Source organism: Ceratocystis lukuohia, assembly GCF_044167205.1.
Source record: "Ceratocystis lukuohia strain C4212 chromosome Unknown Supercontig3_pilon, whole genome shotgun sequence".
Taxonomy (NCBI): Eukaryota; Fungi; Ascomycota; class Sordariomycetes; order Microascales; family Ceratocystidaceae; genus Ceratocystis; species Ceratocystis lukuohia.
The window spans coordinates 383,526-403,289 of NW_027263522.1; the positions used below are offsets into that span (position 1 = coordinate 383,526).

Here is a 19,764-nt window from a genome sequence, read left to right on the forward strand (position 1 = left end):
TGGTGTGAGCGCGAAATACGAAAGGACAAACAACAAGAACAATAGCAAAATCCACAAGTCTACAGCAACACCCACGCCAGCGATATCCCTCCCCTCACATCAATAGAGCCTCAATAGCGCCTCGAGCCTGCCAATCATCCATGTACACACAAATGTTTGCAGCAGCAGCCGCTACGCCTAGGACAATGCGCCATTCCATCTCTCGCAGAGCGATTTCGTAGTCATGGCCATTATTACAACTCACTTGGCTACTGCCCATGTGGTTACCTACTATCGTAGGCTCCGGGTCATGCAGATTAGCCTCTGTTTGAGAATCTAGCTCAGACCTGCCTCGCCATATGTCCCGCTCAGCTAGCACTATGCGGTCGCTCCATTCCAGCAGAGCTGCCATGTTATCGACAGCCAACCGCTCGGCCTGTGGCTCATGTAATCTCGCTCGTGCGGCCTGACTCCATGCCAGCGTGCAGATGGAAGAAATATTAGTGGCTAAATTGTAAGACACTGCGCCCGGACGGCTCTCGGAGCTGGTCCGCCGATGCCAGCGTGTTGGCGAAGAAGCGCCAAAAGTACCGGAATGAGCGGCCGAGATAAATGCACGGTCCGCAAACTCTGGTGCCTCACGTTGGCGATAACGATCACGCGCGTTTATTGACTGCCACTGCGGGGATCCGGGGATTCTACCGGGCGAGAGTGAGCGGCGGCGCTGACGCTGTGAATACGGCATGCATGTGCGTGGGTCACGCACGTAAGCCGAGACTAGCCGGTCTAGCAGGTAGCTGCGCGTGGCGCGCACGCAAATGTCGTGAATCTGCGTGATCAGATCCATAGAGCTGACAGTTGGTGGAGGGACTGCAAGCTGCTGGGGGGGGTTTATAGACATCTGTGTGTATGTATTGCTATGTGTCGATGCAACCTCTTGCTTGCGAGACTGGTGGTGTTCTTTGTTGCCGATAGAAAGTCGGTTACGCGATCGCCCACGGTCTTGGTCGTTGTCTAAATTTTCTTGTCCCAATCCTGCCGATCTCAAAGTATCAGCGTCACCAGTAGAATGCTCCGTGACTGAAGATGCCGGAGATATCTGGTGCTGAAGATGCAATACAGGTAGTCCATATTGGTCCTGGGTGATGTAAGCAGCGGACATGCGGCGCACAGCGTTTGGGCTGCCCAGTAGCCAACGGATTGAGTTGATGCGAGTGGCGTGTGGTCTACTTGGCTGGTCATCTGCGGTGTTCATAGACTTCTTGCTTTCACTCGACATAGTGACATCAATATTAGCATTTATAGATCCAAGGGGATTGAGCTGTTCTGACTGATCTGGGCTAGTTAAAGGCGAGAGCGGCTCGCTTTGGTTGATAGACACCGGGGCTGGAGCTGGCGCTGGGGCCGGGGCCGGAGGTTCAGAGGACTCCCAGTCCAGGGCTCTGAAAAAGGGCTGCGCATCGTCATCAGGATGTTGGATGGGCATGACGCCAGGTGATCAGAGTCGGGGCTTTAGAAGTTGTGCTTAGTGAAAAAAGATAATAAGGGAAGGATAGAATAGTAGACCATTAGCTTGTGGAGGAAGAGGCTTTTCCGAGAATAACGATTAGAAAACTAATATCAAGACTACAAATCTAGAGAGAGACACTGATTTATATATGTACAATACGGCCTCGCCTACTGATGCCTGCTAAATTACATCACCTTATTTCCAGGCTTCCAGAACCATCACAGAGCCATAAGACATTACAATAAACGAGACATCATATACATGGACTAGGAAACAATAGAGAAGAAACAAAACATTACAGCACGGAGAGCGCGGTGCATTCTGATTGCACAGGCGTGATATATTACCAAGAACTTTAAAGAACAACAGAGAATTGTAGCTGCGGTACTAGCTAAGACGGGCATTTTTCCCCTAACTAGACCTTGTCTCTACGTGAATCAGGGCCATTTTTGTCGCATTTTCGGGCATGCCACGCCAAAACTTGGTGACAAGTCTTGCTCACGTTTGCAAGGGTCTTTCTTAGACGTCCCAGATAACCACACGGCCATCTACGCCACTAGCTATAAAGGGGGCAAGGAGAGACAAATTGTCAGTTTCAGAGGTGGTTGCATACAGCAGAGAAAGAGGAAATGGAACGGAAAAAAAAACTTACACGAGATCTTACTCACGCGGCCACCCGCAGTCTCATACACACGCACAGTCGACACCGTGTTCTGGTGCACAGTTTTCAGCTGCGTATCATCTTTGATCTTGCCCTTTAGATCCATCTGTCTAAACATGTTCAACGCACTCTCTTCTTTGTCGTCCTGCACGCCCCGGCCCTTGCCTTCTAGCGAGCCTGCCAGCTGCCAGCCAGCCTCTGAGCCTTGGAAGCGGAAGATCTCGCAGTCATAACCAGCGGCAATGATCTCATCCTCGCTGCTCCATAGCAGGCTCTGGAAGGGAAGCAGCTGCGTGGGGATGGTGACAACAGCACGAGGAGGCTGCTCAGGGGCCGAGGGGTAAACAACGGTGATGGAACTGTCGTGAGCCGCAAAGGCTAGAGCATCGCCGCTGGGCGAGAACGATACAGCATGGACCCAGCCAGCGCTATTGTTAAGGAACTCGCCACAGACCGTGTTAAAAGGCAGACGCTCACCCCACACAGATGGAGCGGGGCGCTGGTCGACACCCTTTATAAAAGACGAGAAAACGCGGGCGTGGGCATCAGTAGAGCCGGCAGCCAGCAACACGCTGTTAGGGTGCCATGCTACAGTGGTGATGGTACTGCGGATGGGCTTCTTCAAGTGTTTCGAGACCCACCAATCGTTCTCCTCCTCAAAGTAGCACACGGCAATAACGCGATCGCCTGAGCCAACGGCAAACTTGGTTTCGGATGGCGACCAGCGAACGAAGGTGGCCGCACGGGCAATACGAAGCAGAACAAGGGTGGGCTTGTATCCATTGGGCGAGGGCTCCCAGACAAGGGCATTGCGATCTATGAGGGAGAAAAAAACAGTTAGAGGATGGGGAAACGCTATATAAAAGATCCGATCTGAAGCAAGGCTAGAGCCCAGCCTGAAGGGGACGGCATACCCTGAGAACACGTCACAATCCGGCCTGATCCGGGTGCAATGTCGACGCTCGTGACAGTCTTGTCGTGCCCCTTCAACTCATCGACCTGACGGAATGAGTTTGCAGTCTTGCCATATAGTGCAATAGAAGAATCGCGTGCCACAGCAACCAGACGCCGGTCAGCCGAAAACGAGTGGTCGGCAATCGGGTTGTGGAAGAGGTGGTGTACTTCGGGGGCGGACATGTCGGCGATTAGGCTAGAGCGTCGTTGAAAGCAAGTGATGGGTTCAAGACAAATATTGAGACAGGAGTTGAAGCAATCAGAAAATGAAGAGCGACTGGCGATAGGAGGAGCTCTCTACTATTGCCTTAATTGAGTATAATTGTTAATGTTGGGAGAGAGAGAAAACGACAGGCTAATAGCTATGCCTGAAGCTTGAGCTGAGCTCTCAGGTGAATGACGTTGCCTTGTCCCGCCTCCCATCAATGCGCCACAATCCTGCCAGCCGCCAAAGCAGCTTCATCCCTGTGTGCTGACTAACATGCCAGCTGCCCAACCAAAATTCCTCTATCCTCACGACTAGCAGTTTACTAACTGGAGGTTGTCAAACTGCAAATACCACGAGATATGCTCTAAATTTGGTCGATGTTGTAGTTCAGGAGTCAATTGGTACCTATTAGCCTTCTGGGCGTCTTTTTTTTTCTCTATTGCTCTCTTAGTGCTCTAGCGCTCTTCCTAGTCCACAGCCCTGTCGTATTTTTCTGTGCCAGCGACTCGCGATCTTTGTCAGCCTTCTCTTCTTCACAAGGCTACGCATAACGCATACTTGGGAGCCTGCACCACCAAGAAAGATACAAACCTCCAATAATGGCGCCAGTTGCGCCTGCTAAGCCTGCGGGAAATGCCGCCATCCCAGTAAAAGTAGTTCCCAACCAAACGTCAGTTCGCTTTGTCCCTTTGCTCTCGAACCTCCACTCTCTGCCATTTGGCTTCCCATAACGTCCAACCAACTGACTTGCACCCTCGTGCTCTTTTTATAGCCTTTACGTCACCAACATACCCTCGGCAAAGATCACCAAGCCCGACTTGCGTACTGAGCTGTATCTCCTATTTTCAACCTATGGCGCCGTTCTCGATGTTGTCGCCCTCAAGACCCAAAAAATGCGTGGCCAAGCGCACATTGTCTACCGTGACATTCAGACGGCAACACAAGCTATGCGAGCCTTGCAAGGCTCTGAATTCTTAGGTCTGGAATTGGTAGGGCTTCCTCCTTTTCCCGCATATCTATTGTTATACCTTTTGGGCTAGATGCTAACTCGCTCTTCTTTACACCGGCAGAAAATCCAGTACGCTAAATCGAAATCCAACTTCATTTCCAAGCTTGACGGCACCTTCAAAATGCCTGGTTCTACTCAGGGTGCTGCCGAGGTTGCCGTAACGGAATTGCAAGCCAGCATCTTCAACGCCCCTGCGCCTGGCTCTAAGCAGGCAATAACCGAATCCAAGCCCGCCCACACAAACTCTGGCACAGCGACTACCCCTGGACCAGATACGACGATGCGCGAGACTACGCCGGCTGACGCTCGGGGCCAGAAGAGAACACGCAACGAAGAGTCCGAAGCGAGTGACGATAGCGACGTGGCTATGGAGGAGGACAGTGATGATGATTAGAGATGGGCAGAACATGGCGACATGCTGGTTTCACCATTGCGGATTTTCGTCGTTTTCTTTGTCTTCTCCTTTCCTTCATCCTTTTAAATCTCCCATGAGCAAGCTCCGGGATGCTCTAACGCAGCGTAATCCCGAGCACACCCTCGCCCCACCTATCATGGCCCATCGCATTGCAGTCATGTGCCATTTCGAGTATTTACAGCTCTACCTGTGACATTTCCTTGGGCACCCACAAGCCAACACAACTGCCTACCAATCCCATCCACAACATGAGGTAGTTAGCCTTTGTGCATTGGTTGGAAAATCCAGCCATAGCGTCCCCTAGAAGGCATGGATGGACAAAGAAACACGGGACACCGGTCAGTGGGTGGTGCTACAAAGAAGGGAGAAAGAAAATAGTGCGATTAGCAATTGTATACAGCGCAGGATGTGGTGGTCGGGTGAGACTTTTTTTCCTGTGGTAAAACGGAATGTTGCGTATTGCTCTGTTTCTGACCATTGGCTGAAAGCTCATGCAGACGGCCGATGTGGTAGGGAATCCAGGAGTTCTGTCTTTTTTTTTTTTCGTTTCCTTCTCTCATATCTTTGTTTGATCTTTTTATGGGATTTGATTGTCTTTCTTTTTTGCGTATAAGGTCGGAAAATGGAAAATACCAATACCCTAGTTCTTTCTTCACAGTGCCAACAACCTCTCGCCAATGGAAAAAAGAGAAACGAAAAGCGCAAAGTACTTACATCCATAGAGATGCCACCCATGTGACCTAAAGCCCTTAGTCCACCCTTATACTGGTCTGGAACAAGGCGTCGAAAGACTGTCTCGATATCAAATGCCGGTTCATCGACTGGCAAACCCTCCAGTGAGAACCATAGGCAGGGAATGCGGTACGTCGGGTGCAAGTGAATCTCATATATGACACGTCCAACATCGCGCAGCACGTCGCCGTCGCCATCCCCTTCTGTGCCGGATACTCTGAGTACAGCCTAACACATGACCAGTCAGAAAAAGAACAACCCGCGAGCAAACATCGCCCTCCTAGTAGCCATTATGTATCACATAGGGCCGCACCTCATCTTGGAGCTCGTCTGTCTCCATGCTGCTATCCAGCAACCCCTCTCCTGCTGCATCAATCTCAGAACTACTACAGCTACTCTGCCCCCATGACTCCAGACCCACCCCCAGCTTCTCAATCTCAGCTGCCAAGCCGTTCGAGTCCAAGGCAACTTCCAACGGCCGCACGATTTGCAGATACGTAACGTAGCCGCCAGATGACCCCGTGCCGACGCTCGCACCACACAGGTCGAGCGAGGATATGGCAGACAGCTTCCAACGCCGACGTAATGGGCCGAGAGTGGCACGGCAGTAGCGCGCCTCAAGGCGGTGGCAGCACTCGGTGAACTCGTCGGCCGAAAGCCACGGGTATGCTTTAAAATCCATGTCGGCGGCGGGGCGGATCGCGATGATTGGCGTGGAGAGTAAAGACTGTATACGGGTAGTTCGAATTGTTTGGTTGTCGTTACTTTAAGTGGAGACAGGATTGCGGCTTTTGGTGGGGCAATGAAATTCTTATCGATAAGAGAAAGCACCCACCCACCCCCGACGAGGCGTCTTTGTACAAGTACGTACTACTTTGTTGCACATCTTATTTTACTTCATCCTTCAGCTTAAGCTTCAAGTAGCCCGTCTTGCTATATGTGGTGTTTCTTATTTTGTTTCTTTTTCTGCAGCCGGTCGCCGTAGAAACAAAGGAAATCCCAGACCGCCAGAAACAGCGCCGGAAATATGCCGGCGTCAAGTGCCGATCTCGCATTCTCAGCATCTTTCAGGCGTTGCTTTTTCTTGCGAGTGGGACGAAGCAGGCAAACAAGGGCACCAGATCTGATAAGAGCCTTTGCAAAATTTCGGTATGTCCTTGGATTTTTTAGGTAGAAAATTGAGAATAAAAACTCTTCATTTTCCTCGTCACTTTCCAGCGCTTCCCTTTCTTTCCCTCTTCTTGTCTAGGGCTCTTTCTTTCTTGCCTCCTCCCCTCTCTTCTATCCACCCGCTCTTTTACTCCAATAGGCTTGTTGGTCTTCGGTTTCACCTGTCGATGTCAAAGTTGTCAAACTGTCAGTTCCTGCAAAGTCCTTCCTGAGCGTGGAACAATCCAGTTTCTTTGACTCTGCTGGTCCTCTTTTCTCCTTTTCCCTCCCAGCTCCCTTGTTCTGCCTAGCCCTGCCTGGTCCTTGTCGCTTTTTTTAATCCGCTCACTGTTCATAATGCCCTCTTCTCTTCCTCCCTTGACGGCATCACCACCGTCTCTCGAGGTGTCCCCGGCTGCATTAGCGCCGGCTTCGGCCCTCCCTTTATCCCCTCTATCACCCAAGAGCGAAGACTGCAAGCAACTCCCCGGCGAATTCCCCGAACCTGAGCTTCCATTTAGTAAAGGCCGTTGCATTGCGCTTGTTATTACTCTGGCCGGTGCAAGTTTTATGAATGTAAGCTATTGGTGGGTATTATTTTACTGAAAACCCTAGTCCCAAACCCTAATTCTGCTTCTGCTAACCTTCTTTCTTTTCAAATGCTCAGACTTTCAGTGCCCAAGCCTGCGTTATTATCTTGCCTGCAATTGGTGATGCTGTGGGAATCCCACAAAGCCGGCAGCAATGGATTGTGTCTGCCTATACCCTCACTTTTGGCTGCTTCCTGATCCTTATGGGTCGCATTGCTGACATCTATGGCAAGCGCCTCATCTTTGTTATGGGCACTGCCTGGATTGCCATCATGCTTGCCATCAACCCCTTCATCAACAACGAAATTGCGTTTGATCTTGTACGTGGGTTGCAGGGCCTCGGGGCTGCTGCCAACGTCCCTACAGCCATTGGAATTCTGGGCACTGTCTTCAAACCTGGAAAAGCGAAGAACTATGCGTTCAGCACCTATGCTGCCGGTGCCCCGATTGGTAGCGTCTTCGGCAACCTCGTTGCTGGACTGATTTCCGAGTTTGCTAGCTGGAAGTGGGTATTTGCCGCTATGTCTCTTGTATGTGCTTCTTTAGCGTGTGCTTCTTTCTTTATCATCCCATCAACCCCTCCCCAGCCACAGACTGGGCCGCATCGTGGCGGTCTTGCGCTTATTGACTGGTTCGGCGGTGCGCTCATTACCATAGCTCTAGTCTGTCTCATGTTTGCGCTCACTGAGGGTAACGTCGTGGGATGGCAGACACCTTGGGTGTCGGCACTGATTGTTGTGTCATTCCTCCTTGTCGCTGCGTTTGCGTGGTGGCAGGCCCGTCTCGAGAAGAGGCTAGTCGACTCCAAGGGCACATCGCGGCCGCCGTTGATGAAGATCTCTATTTTTAAGAACACCAAATTCTCGGCTGGAATCGTCATCATGGGGCTTTTCTTTTCCAGCTTCAATAACTTCCTCATTGTAGCTACCATGTACTTTCAAGATCTACAGAATCTGTCTCCTTTACAAACAACGTTGCGTTTCTTGCCCACTGGCGTCATGGGTTTGATTGTAGCAGTGGTCGTCTCGCAGCTGTTGTCTCGTGTGCCTACCTTTTATCTTTTGTTCTTTGGTAATATTTGCAATTGCATAGCATCTCTGCTCTTTGCTGTACCAATCCCGCCACATACCTCCTATTTCGCCTTTGGCTTCATCGCCATGATTCTATCCGTCTTTGGTGCCGACACCACTTGGCCCTCTCTAACGCTCTTCACGTCCAGAGCCCTTCCACAGGAGGACCAGGCTCTGGGCGGGGCACTAGTCAACTCATCTGGCCAGATTGGTCGCTCTGTTGGTCTTGCCCTTGCCACAGCTGCACAGACGGCCGTTATGGCACGTGCGCGTGGTGTACCTGTCACTGATGCTGGACCCACGATGGCATGGGATGACGCATCCCTCAAGGGCCTTCATGCTGCTGCATGGCTCAACTTCGGCCTGGGCATGACATCGTTGTCAGCTGTGGTAATCTTCTTCCGAGGAAATGACATTGTTGGTAGGGCAGAGCGGACGGTAGCGCCGCAGAGACAGACCAGTGATGATAAACATGTCGAAACTATGACTTCAGCTGCTGTCTGTGAGAAGGTGTAAAGACTAAGGAACATGACAAAGACTATGAGGTGGAGTGGGATCTCTTGTAAGTACATGCTGTAGCGGGCCAGCAAGGCGTAGGTCAAGGTGAAGTAAAGAGGCGAAGGTAAAGGCTTAGACTCGTGAGTTAGATTGTTTTAATGTGGGATTTGTAGCTATAAAAATGATAGTGTCAGGTATTAGGCACCTATGCAAACATTTCTCATTATCTAGAGAGCCAGACTTGATGAGAGCCAAGATGAGAATGGGATGGTGGTATACTTGAACTTGAGCCCCAACTATAATCGATAAGATCAAACCACGCCAATTTTATTACTATGCCACAAAACCAACTACAGGTTTTAACGATAGAAGCTCATTGGGTCTCTAGCAAGCTTGTTACCCTCCTCCACAATATGGTGAGCGTTGAAAAAGGATACTAGTGCTAGTTACACAAGCCCGGGCAGATAGACGTGGAGTTACTTGAACTTGGATTTATTTAACGTCTCCGGGAGGCCGGATTTGTGTTTGTTTGTTTGTACTATTTCAAATCTACCTACTGTGTTTTTCGCAGCAATACGACGGCGTGTTCTGGGCAGGAATTGCTGGGTGATGCCATCTTCCAGTAACTCCTGGGCGGTATAAGACTACTGGCTTTCGGCACAGAGGGTAGGCCCCGGCGAAGTACAGCTGTTTTGTTCTTCCATATGCTTAGCTGTTGCCGCATCGTGTAATCTTTTTCCCGTTTTGCTAGTGGCTTGTAGTAGAGCCCCCTCAGCGCCTTCTCATGGAGCTCTCCTCGACATCTCCTTCCTATCATGCAAACGTTTCCTCCTCCTATCCCTTCTCTCTTTCCCTTCCATTATCCCTCTTCGTCCCCTTCTTCGTTGCTGCCCTTGCTGTCTCAGGGTTGGTTGTGTCGTCCTAGGCTGCCCATTTGTGATCGCTCCCCTATAGTTTGCGGTGGCAGTGACCTGCCTCTCCGCGTTAGGAGGCCGGACCAGCTGTTTTAGTGTAGCTTATGAAGGCCAAAAAGGCCATATCTAACATGTACGACCATAGCCTATGGAAAATACGGGGTCCCGTCTGCTCCCCCCGAGTCAAGCCATTGAGCGCTGGATCAGTAGTACGGTGGGTGACCACGTGCGAATACCCAGTGTTGTACGTTCCTCTTTTTTTTTGTCTCGCGCGGTCCCTTTTACCACAACTCTGTGTCCAAGGTTCCGTCGTATTACCGGGAAAACTGGTAGGTAGACGCTAAATAGTACATACTTCTGTTTTAAATAGAACATACATACATACGTACATACTTCTGTGTCCAAGAATCTTTCTTTTTGCTGCTTGGGCTTCTTTTTTTTTTGCCGTCCGGAAGGTCCTTTCTCCCGACGCCCAGGGTCTACTAAAAATGCGGCAACCGCCTCGCTGAACAGAGGACAAAACCGACGTACCCCGCCAGGGCATACACCCAAAGCAGATAGCCGTTGGCCTTTTAGACTAGACTATTATATAGGTAGGGCGCCGCAAGCCAAAACACGAGGTAACCAACCCTGGAAACACAATCCACCCAACCAGCAGGGAAGCCCTTGGGCAACGTCTAACTGAGAAGACTCCTGACCGCATGGCCGGACCCGAAAAATTCATAGGAGTATTCCAATGAAGACGAGTACCTGCAACTGCTGACTGCCCGGAAGAGGGGTCGGAAGACGACATCTTCTAACTCCCCTTCCGTCCAGAACATGCTGTCGTATTTCTGCGAAATAACAGTAAGGTAGACGTTAAATAGAACAAACAAACAAACAAAAATTGCAGTAGAAAAACCCGACAGGTACGTCCTCGGGCCGCGGCTAGACAGAGACCCTCCTTCCTGGCGATATTGCCGGACCCTAGAAAGTCATAGGAGATGGTTGAAGTCTATGCCGCTCCTGTCACTGATGAGGGCCCAGGAGGCGCTCCCGTCCGGTATATGCCGTCGTATTGCTGCGAAATCACAGTAGGTAGACGTTAAATAGTACAAACAAACAAACAAACAAATTGCTGTAGAAAACTAGTGGGGAAAGCTAACAGCCTCCTCGAGCAGTGGTGGGGTCTGTAACTCTGTAACTGCACATCAAACTTGGATATGACGCTTTCTAATCCGGCTCCTCTAAATGCTGATTAGGGTTATGACGCCACAAAAAGCCACAAAGACTAGTGTATCTTCAACAAGTAAATCAGCAATAATTTGACACCATTTCGCATGAAAAAAAAAGGAATTTTATCCCACTTCAAACATCTCCATCCAGATCTTGTCAATTAAGTACTGGCACCCAGCGTACACTATCATAATTTCATCAACTCATTAAGTCTTCAAGGGATAGGGCTTCACAACTTTATCATCTACCTTGCTTTGTTCTATTACCCCTGTTTACTATTATATGCACCATTGGAATCCTGCTTTTTGCATCCCTGTAAGTAGTCTTGAAACTGTCATGCTGCACATGTTTATACTGACTTCATCATCGCAGTAGAACCGAGTTGCAAGCAGCTTAAGCTATTGAACATGGCTCCTCAGGTAGCTAGGGACCTTTCTTTTGGTGAGGTTGAAACCCTCACCTCATTCGAAGACGTCCGCCGATACGCAGACTGGCCCGAGGATGTCCAACCCCCAGTGTTTTTCGATCGAGTGTCCGAACGTGTGTTCAAATCAATGATCCAGGAGATCTCTCTTTTCCATATTCACTCAATTGCTGCAAAGTTCCCAAAATTTGGAAAACAACTTAATAAACTCGGTGGATATCTCGGTGATGTCTATCTACACAACTTCAAAGTGCACCTTTCCTTGAAAGGCGGCTGCGATGTGTGGGTTAATCGTAACCCTATTTCAGATGATATTGTCAACAATGTCATGATTCCTGAGGTCAAGCAAACTATTCATGAAGCCCAAGAACAGGTGAAGAACCGTCCCAATGGTTTACCTGAAATAGAAGATGGGGTAGAACGAGCATTCAAGATTCCTGAAAAGGCCCATCCTGCATATGGATACCCCAGTCAGAATCTTTGTGATGATCTTACAGAATATCACCAAGCATTCAAACAATCCGCCAGGGAGTATTTATCCCCTTACACATCGATCGTTGCGCCATCAGGTACGGGAAAATCATATACTGTCTCGCAGCTGGCTGTCAAGCACAACAAGTATGTGATTTACTTGAACTTTGCTCCACCTAGGCATGCAGGCTACCCTGGTAGATCACCCTATACACCATTGATTCTGCAAACCCTGGATCAGGTCAATTCCGGGGCGTCTTTCCTTGCAAGGCGCAACATAATGGAATGGAAGTGGGCTCTCATCATGAAGACATTACTGTGTTTGGCTAGGGCAGCTCGTTCTGCTGGAATCAGCCCTGAAGATTTCTTCCGTTATCAAATTGAGAAGAAATATGCTCCTGTACAGGAGAAGATCAAGTCTGCCCTTAATTTCGTTATCGAGGCTACACAGTCATCTTGCCCAAGAGGTGAACATTCTAGATCATTGCCTGATTTTGCACCTTTTAGTGGTCATTTTCAAAGTGTATTTAGAGATGATACAAGTGACAGTGATGCTGAGAACAGTGACGAAGACATCAGCGAGGACAATATCCAGGACACCAGTGAGCTGAGAAATGAGTACTCCAGTGGGGATGACTGCAAGGCTAATGCTGAAGACTGTGACCTGTATGATGATTCTCAACATCAGATCAGTGATCAGGATTCGCAATCTGATCTCCAATTTGTCATTTGCATTGATGAGGCTCGAAATCTTTTGTTCGACAGAATAGAAAGAATCCCACTGCCATTCCGTTCCCTCAACAGTGCGTTATGGTTCATTTCCCAAGAGCACCAAGAAGAATCATTCTTTGCTGTTTTCTTGGATACAGCATCTACAATATCGAACTTGCCTCCCCCTGCTATTAAAGATCCCAGCCAAAAAGTCGCTCTACGTGATGGGCCAGGCCGAAAAGTTTTCCCTCCCCATTTTCGCTTTTTTACCAAACACCTCTATGCTGAGCCGACACCAGATCAGCCCGTGGCACCAAGTACATCCCTTGCAACACTGTTCACCTTCGGCCATCCGTTATGGGGAGCACTGGCCCTTCAAGGAGGCTCTGAAGGTCGCATCATGGAACTTTGCATGCAAAAGTGTGAGCCTTTTCTACGTAAGGATCCCTTTGATGAGTGGAGAACCGGACTCCTTGCACTTCTTTCTTACCGGATTCCTTTCAATTTCTGCTCCTTCACCCTAGCAGAGAGACTTGTTTCTGGTTGGATGCATTGTTTACTGGATGTTTCGGAAGATCGTGAAAAGCTCATGGTTGTACAACCTACGGACCCTATTCTAGCCATAGCTGCCTATAGGCATGGTGTGACTCTGGGAGGGAAACTTGTAGAAGTACTCGAGGTACTGGATCACTTTCTTGACTGGCAAAGTGTCAATGTTGGAGATATTGGGGAGTTTGTTGCAGGCCTCATCCTCCTCCTGGCATTTGATGCTAATGTAGGGGAATCTCCTAAGCCCATTCCTCTGAAAAGCTTTGTCCGGTCCCTGCTAGGAAAGCAAGCTGCAACAAACTTTGCTGCTGTTTGTCGGAAATATTTGTCTGATGAGGTCAAGGAAATGTTTTTTCACGGTCAGGTGTTTTTCAATCGGTTTCATAGGCGCATCACTAAACCGACATTGAGCGACCTCTTCAAGATGTACAGGACCTGCACTGCTTGCTATCTCCCCACCGGCTTGTATGGGGTTAGTATTCTCATTCCAGTTTTCATCCCCAAGACACAAAATCGAGAAGCATACTTTGGCTGTATCCTTGTACATGTCAAAAGTCGGGCCTATGATGACTTTGATGATTCTATGAAGAATTGGGCTTATGAATATATCGATACTGGATGTAAGCAGCTCGGGTTTGATGAACTGCCCACGGTTGGCTTGACGATGTGTTTGCAGGGTAAATCAACTGGCACTGCAGTTCGCCCTCCGTCAGGCAGCAACAAGACCAATCTTGGTATCATCCTGTCTGTTGGCCTTGACTCAGAACAGTATCCGATATTTGTGGGCTCGCGGACTCGCAATGACAGCCAGGGGAATGAACAAGTCTTGCAAGCTTTGCAGTCATTGGTATCTAAGGTGAACAAGATGGTTCTTGAAGAGAACAAGGATGCACGTCAATACTTGAAATTCCAGTCGGAGTTTCTTCCATAATCGAAGGAGAGGAGGCGATGGGTTTTGTACCGTGTCTTTGATATTTTTATAGGTTGAAAGGGGAGAGCTCACTTAGGTAGACATTGTTACCAGTTCTAGTGCATCTGTTGCCCAATACTAATATTTATTTCAATACGCAATCTGTTTTCATAGTATACCCTCATCATCGAGGCGTGATCGGCCTCTCCTCTATCCCCGTGCACCTGCAAGCCTGATACGTTAATCTTTTGCCGATTCTTAACACCATAACTTTGCTTCAGCATCAACTTGATCCTTGCTTCTTACTCTCATGTGTCCTAGGACCCACAGCACTCGGGCAAGCCTTCCAGGTGTCTCATCTGCACAGGCTATTAGGATCCGTCTTGTCTTGTCTTGTCCGCTGTTTCCTGTGACGTGCTGTTTTTAGTGGATGCGTTGCGTCGCCAGACCACGATTCCTCTGTTGTTTAAGCACAGCCAGACTTCCCTGGCTTCTTCACGAGCTATCGTTCGCTTTGTTGCCTCAAGAGTACCAAACCTCCGCATCTGCCGCTTCCATTCACGTTTCCAGGGCTGTGTGATCTTTTTCCTTGCTAAGCCACGTTCGGGGCGGCATGTCAGGTCCATCCAGGATTCAACTCAGTCTGGCGTGTTTTTCCATTTGTGCTAGCAGGAGCCTACATAGTCTTTCCACGACTGCATTGAATCATCGCCCTCTCACAATGTGACAGTCATTTAGCGTGTACTGCCGTATGGCTTCCCTCCTTTCTCTAACCTCGAGGAAGAGTTCGAATGGAAGGGCGCTTACTGCTGTGGGCTTTAGGGTCCAGGGTCACATGACAATCTGACCCTGACCCCACTCTGAGATAGACTCACAAAGCGTCAGCTAAGGAAGTCTGTCACAGAGTTTCCTTCCTTGATCATCAAGCATTAAGAATCAGAAGAATCGACATTCATTTTTGGGATCGCTATACGTACGAGATTCACGTATCTATATGCATCTATGTGAGTGATTATAGCGTTTGTTTACCGTGGTCAATGTCTGCAGGGTTACAACTGCTGTATCATAGACGCAGGCGTAACACCCAAACTGCGTGGTCTAGCACTCCCTTGGCATCGTACAGTACATGGCAAGAGCTTCACGTAGGCACTTCCTAGCCGGAGTGGTGGTGCCTTCGGCATGGATACTCGCCTTTCTCCCCCCATCAATCTTCTGACCCATCTCCACAAATTCGTCTGCCATCGGTTTTCCACCATCCTGTGTTCCATTCTGCATCAGAGGCTCCTTTGATATCGAACGCAAAGATTGAGGCTGCCTTCTTCTACTGAGATTGATAAGCACATCCATCACCGCCCGCCCCGGCACAACGTAAATGCAGTTGCTGAGGATAGTTTCCCCGTTAATAGCTTCTTCTGCGAGTCTTCTCGCTACTGTTCTTCCTAGGTCCTTGCGTAGAGCGTCGAGGAGCAAGATTAGGCGGCACGAGCATAGCGCCAGCTGTGGGCAGCCTAGCTTCAGGATTACCACGATATTGGCTTTCCTAAAGGTGTGTGTATGGTGTCCAGTTCCCAAGCACAGGTCGTATAACCCCGTTATAATTCTACCCAGTAGATTCTGGGCAGTCTTCCCGGGGGGCTCTCCTTCTAGCGTAGCCCTAGGGCTCCCAGAGTTGGCTACCAGGTATTTTGGGTCTACGACGACCGCGCATAAACTAGTATAGGAGCCCCGGCATGCGGCACGGGGTCAAACGATGCGGTTTGATTTGAATACATTTAACGTCTACTGGAATCACTAAGATCAAACGACGCCGGATTGGTTACCGGATAGAATTAACCCTCTGCAAGGCTGACCACAGATCTCAGGCGTGAGAAGCTCGTATGCTCCCAAGCAAGCTTGTTACTCGTCCTCCTCCTGTGGCCCGGGGGCCGGACCGGCTGTTTTCGTGTAGCTTATAGAGGCCAAAAAGGCCATATCTGATATGTACGACCATAGCATCATAGCAAAAAACACGATAAACACAGTTAAAAGCATTTGAACAGACATTTACCCCTTTTTTTTATCAAAAAAGAAAAAAAAAACACGCCCTCCGATGGAGGACACAAACATGGCTGACCGCGAAAGTCAGCCTCGCGAGGCTGAAAAGCCGCAAGAAAACCCAACACCAGACCTCCCACCTCCCCCCCCCCGGAAAAACCACACAGGAAAGCACCAAGAAAGCCCCGGCAACAGGAGCCTTCGCGGACATCCTGAACAAGACACTAGAAGAAGAGAAGAAGAAAACGGAAGACACAGCCCGGGGCATCCGAGCGCTCACGAGTCAGTTGGACGGCCTCACCGCGGCGGAAGACCTGGACGGAGTCGGCAAGGCCGGACAACAGGCGTACAAAGACATCCTACGCCGGGTCATGACGGTCATCGAGGAAGAGATCAGACACAAGCTGACAGGAACGAGAGGAAACACGCCAACCTCAAACACAACCCCGAAGCCCACAACGGCCCAAAAGCGGGCCCCTCAGACGTGGGCGGAAAAGGCAGCCGCAGGAAAGGCGACTCAGGCTGCCAAACCCAAAGGAACCGCCCAAAAGGCACAGGCAAACGCCCCTCCGGCCTTGCCCGAAACCCCAAAGACATCACACAGGAAAATCGACGAGAACAGGCTCCTGGCTACCCTGTTTGAAGACTCGAATTGGAAAATGGTGAACCCCGCAGTGGTGAAGCAGAGGATTAACAGAGACCTCTTCAAAGGCGAAGAGGTCATTCTCAGGATGACCAGCCCTAGGACAGGTTTCGCCTTTCATGCAAAGGAAGGCAAGATGGACACAGAGGCAAAGGAGCTCATCCGGAACTTCCTGAAGGCAAAGGCAGTGGGGAAAGAGACGGTCTGGGTAAAGTTCGTCATCCCCAACGTCCCCAAGACGATTAACACCATTGAAGAAGGGAAGCTTGTCACCCGCCCGACAAGCATGGACGACGTCAAGCCAGACATCCAGATGGCGTTTGGAGGCGACATTAAGTTGATGGACTGGAGGGAATACGAACACGACCCTACCATGCGGGGACTCAGGGTGGCAATCCACAAGCCGAAGGAGGTTCCAAAGGCAATCGAGATACTCGGCCTGTCCAGAATAGTCAGGCAATGTTCAGCTAAGGCACGGGGCACACCGAAGTGCGACAGATGCGGCAGGGGACACCAGGAAAAGAACTGCAACTTTGCAGCGAAGTGCCAAGAATGTGGACAGGCTCACCTCACGAGCAACCACCCTGAGACACCGGCGAACGCCGAAGAGCCGGAGGAATCTGGCGCGCGGAGATGAAAAGTATACAATAATCGGGATAAGCGACTGGACAACACAATCATCATGGGGGACTTCAATTTGCACCACAGTGCTTGGGACGCGACGAATACCCGCGAATGCGGAAAGGCCGCAGCCCTAGTCGAGTGGACCGAGAGGAGACCCAACAAAGGAGCAAGGAAAAGATCACAGTCAGAAGACTGAAGGACCTAGACCAGAAGACTTTCGCGGACGCATGCAAGGTGGCAGCAAGTGAAATACAAAATGCCCTCCCAGAGGAGGGTATGAACTTCACCCAAGCGCTGGAAACGGCAGCAGAGGAAATCACCCGGGCAATACAACATGCATTCAAGACAGCAACCCCCCAAAGACAAGTTCCAGGCTCAGGATACCGATGGTGGAACGAGGACTGCAGCGACGGGAAAAAAGAGGTCATTAGGGCCAAGAGACAATTCGACTCCCTCTCCCAACTATCCAGTCTGGGCGCAACGAACCTCGGAGAGGATCTGCAGATAGCCAAGCTAAACTACAAGAAGACCAGGGACGAGCTGAAGTCAACTGTCATGAAAGCGAGCAGGAAGTTCTACAAAGACCTGGTGACAGGCCTGAAGACCCTACCGGAAGTCCACAAAGCGGCGAAGTGGGTGGTAAATCCACAAAAGACCCTTTCCCTGGCCCTGAAGAAAGCAGACGGGAGCCTCCACTCCACCCCAGCAGAGAAAATCCAGATCCTGAGAGAAAGACATCTAGCAGGAAGCGGACTACCAGACGTCCCCACCCCCCCCCCCCCCGGTTCCGGACGCCGGGCTACAAAGGAGTGGACAGAACGGAACTGGGACACATCCTGGCAGCCAGGACGGGACACGGAGACTTTGACCAGTACCATGACCGTTTCAATCACCAATGCCCACGCAAATGCATCCACTGCAAGCAGCCGAAAGAACGAGGACACATGTGGACGTACAGGACTTTACCAAGGCCGTGGGGCCACAGCTTTACGGACAAGCTACTGAAAAGCACAAAAGCAACAAACTACGTTTCTAGCGTGCTACACCGGAACCTAAGGCACCTACAGCAGAGGGGAGGAAGGCAACCCTCACGGATGCACACAGCGCGGATGCAACAGTAAAGACCAAAAAAAAAGAAGGGGGAGGATGAGCAAGGGGACGAGGGGGTCGAAGGGGACAGCTGTTGGCCTCTTAGACTAGACTACTATATAGGCAGGGCGCTAAAAGCCAAAAATACCAGGTAGCCAACCCAGGGAAGCACGTCTTACGGAGAAGGCTCCTGGCCACAAGCCTGGACCCTTAAAAGTGATAGGGGTAACGTACACGATAAGCATGCGCACCAAAAAAATCAACACTCAAGACAGAAAGTGGCATAAAAACACAACAAAGGATCTAAACAACTGAAACTAAGTGCTATGTTCTTCTGCAGACATTGTAGAAACTATCTGGCATGTTCTTGCATTATGACCAGTTCTGCCACATGTCCTACAGTGCCTTTCACTCACTAGCCCCGACCTTCCTCGACCACCACTTCTCGATAAATCCCCCTCTATCTGTGTGTTAATGTCCTTTTGATCAATTGCCTGCCTACCATCATCTACAGCCATTGTTCCTGTATTCTGTAGCCGCCTTCTTTTTGCTCTGTGCCGCTTGCTAAGGGTCTCTTTTCACTGTCGAAGCGTCTGGTTCTCAAACTTCAATAGTGTCATTTGATGCATTATTGCCGTTGTTCCTTTGGAAAATGACTTGAGCACCTCAAGAATAGATGCTGGAGAGCTAATTTGATGCTGCCTGATTCGTCCTTCAAGGTATTCAGGTTGACAAGTGGCCTCAAGTACTGTCTTTGGTGTCTTGGGAACCCATGGGTCGAGAAGGCTGGCCTCCTCCTCGACCGGTGTTGGGGTCTATAGCCACACATCAAGCTTAGAAATGACACTTTCAGGATCTAAAGGAACAAGTCCGGCTCCTCTAAATCCCCCCTTGATATTTCTTTCTGTTATAGTAGCTTGATGGGCAGCATAAAATGCTGCAAAGAAGTCGGTCTTGGAAACGTGGGTTATCGAACACCTGATCAGATGCTCGATTTCTTGACCATATGCCTTCTTGAGAGGTCCAAAGCAGCCAATATCAAGAGGCTGGAGTATATGAGATGAATGAGATGGCAGACAAAGTGTGATAATGTTGTTTTCCTTGCAGTGTTTCTCAAAGTCAACTGAGTGGTGGCTTTCATGACCGACCGTCGAAGATCAGAAGGCGATAGCGACCACTAGATCGTGCCTTTGTATGCCGATCAAAGTGCTTAAGCCACTCAAGGCCTGTCTCATTATCAGTCCAGCCATTGTGGGTGGGTTGTCGCGATAGCCAAATCCCCCGGAAGGTTGCTTTCTTGGTACCAGCTGGCAAGGTGATATCGGCCCGCAACTACGATGAACGGGGCGATCGCCCAGCCTTTGGCATTGATCGCCTGAATGACAATAACCCATTCCCGGTTTCC

The 19,764-nt window shown here is 49.9% G+C and overlaps 7 protein-coding genes across 7 annotated transcripts; 4 read left to right on the plus strand and 3 right to left on the minus strand.

Annotated features, from left to right (window-relative positions):
• Positions 1–94: 94 nt before the first annotated feature.
• Positions 95–1,465, minus strand: HOO65_030111 (uncharacterized protein; the record flags this gene model as incomplete). The annotated part of the gene is made up of 1 exon (XM_071000321.1): positions 95–1,465. The coding sequence occupies one exon, from the start codon at positions 1,463–1,465 to the stop codon at positions 95–97; it is 1,371 nt and encodes a 456-aa protein (XP_070859790.1).
• A 543-nt stretch (positions 1,466–2,008) lies between these two features.
• HOO65_030112 (Actin-related protein 2/3 complex subunit 1) lies at positions 2,009–3,287 on the minus strand (the record flags this gene model as incomplete). Its single annotated transcript, XM_071002233.1, has 3 exons — positions 2,009–2,049; positions 2,142–2,966; positions 3,065–3,287. 3 exons carry the CDS (start codon positions 3,285–3,287, stop codon positions 2,009–2,011), a joined length of 1,089 nt encoding a protein of 362 aa, XP_070859791.1.
• Positions 3,288–3,911: 624 nt separating this feature from the next.
• On the plus strand, positions 3,912–4,715 carry HOO65_030113 (U2 small nuclear ribonucleoprotein B''; the record flags this gene model as incomplete). Its single annotated transcript, XM_071002363.1, has 3 exons — positions 3,912–3,982; positions 4,085–4,301; positions 4,383–4,715. The coding sequence occupies 3 exons, from the start codon at positions 3,912–3,914 to the stop codon at positions 4,713–4,715; spliced, it is 621 nt and encodes a 206-aa protein (XP_070859792.1).
• A 598-nt stretch (positions 4,716–5,313) lies between these two features.
• HOO65_030114 (Autophagy-related protein atg10) lies at positions 5,314–6,150 on the minus strand (the record flags this gene model as incomplete). The annotated part of the gene is made up of 3 exons (XM_071002351.1): positions 5,314–5,334; positions 5,451–5,696; positions 5,782–6,150. 3 exons carry the CDS (start codon positions 6,148–6,150, stop codon positions 5,314–5,316), a joined length of 636 nt encoding a protein of 211 aa, XP_070859793.1.
• An 824-nt stretch (positions 6,151–6,974) lies between these two features.
• Positions 6,975–8,793, plus strand: HOO65_030115 (Drug resistance protein; the record flags this gene model as incomplete). The annotated part of the gene is made up of 2 exons (XM_071002064.1): positions 6,975–7,193; positions 7,285–8,793. The coding sequence occupies 2 exons, from the start codon at positions 6,975–6,977 to the stop codon at positions 8,791–8,793; spliced, it is 1,728 nt and encodes a 575-aa protein (XP_070859794.1).
• A 2,518-nt stretch (positions 8,794–11,311) lies between these two features.
• HOO65_030116 (uncharacterized protein) lies at positions 11,312–13,990 on the plus strand (the record flags this gene model as incomplete). The annotated part of the gene is made up of 1 exon (XM_071000322.1): positions 11,312–13,990. One exon carries the CDS (start codon positions 11,312–11,314, stop codon positions 13,988–13,990), a length of 2,679 nt encoding a protein of 892 aa, XP_070859795.1.
• Positions 13,991–16,073: 2,083 nt separating this feature from the next.
• HOO65_030117 (RNA-directed DNA polymerase from mobile element jockey) lies at positions 16,074–18,275 on the plus strand (the record flags this gene model as incomplete). Its single annotated transcript, XM_071001966.1, has 3 exons — positions 16,074–16,089; positions 16,232–17,058; positions 17,355–18,275. The coding sequence occupies 3 exons, from the start codon at positions 16,074–16,076 to the stop codon at positions 18,273–18,275; spliced, it is 1,764 nt and encodes a 587-aa protein (XP_070859796.1).
• Between the last annotated feature and the right edge of the window lie 1,489 nt (positions 18,276–19,764).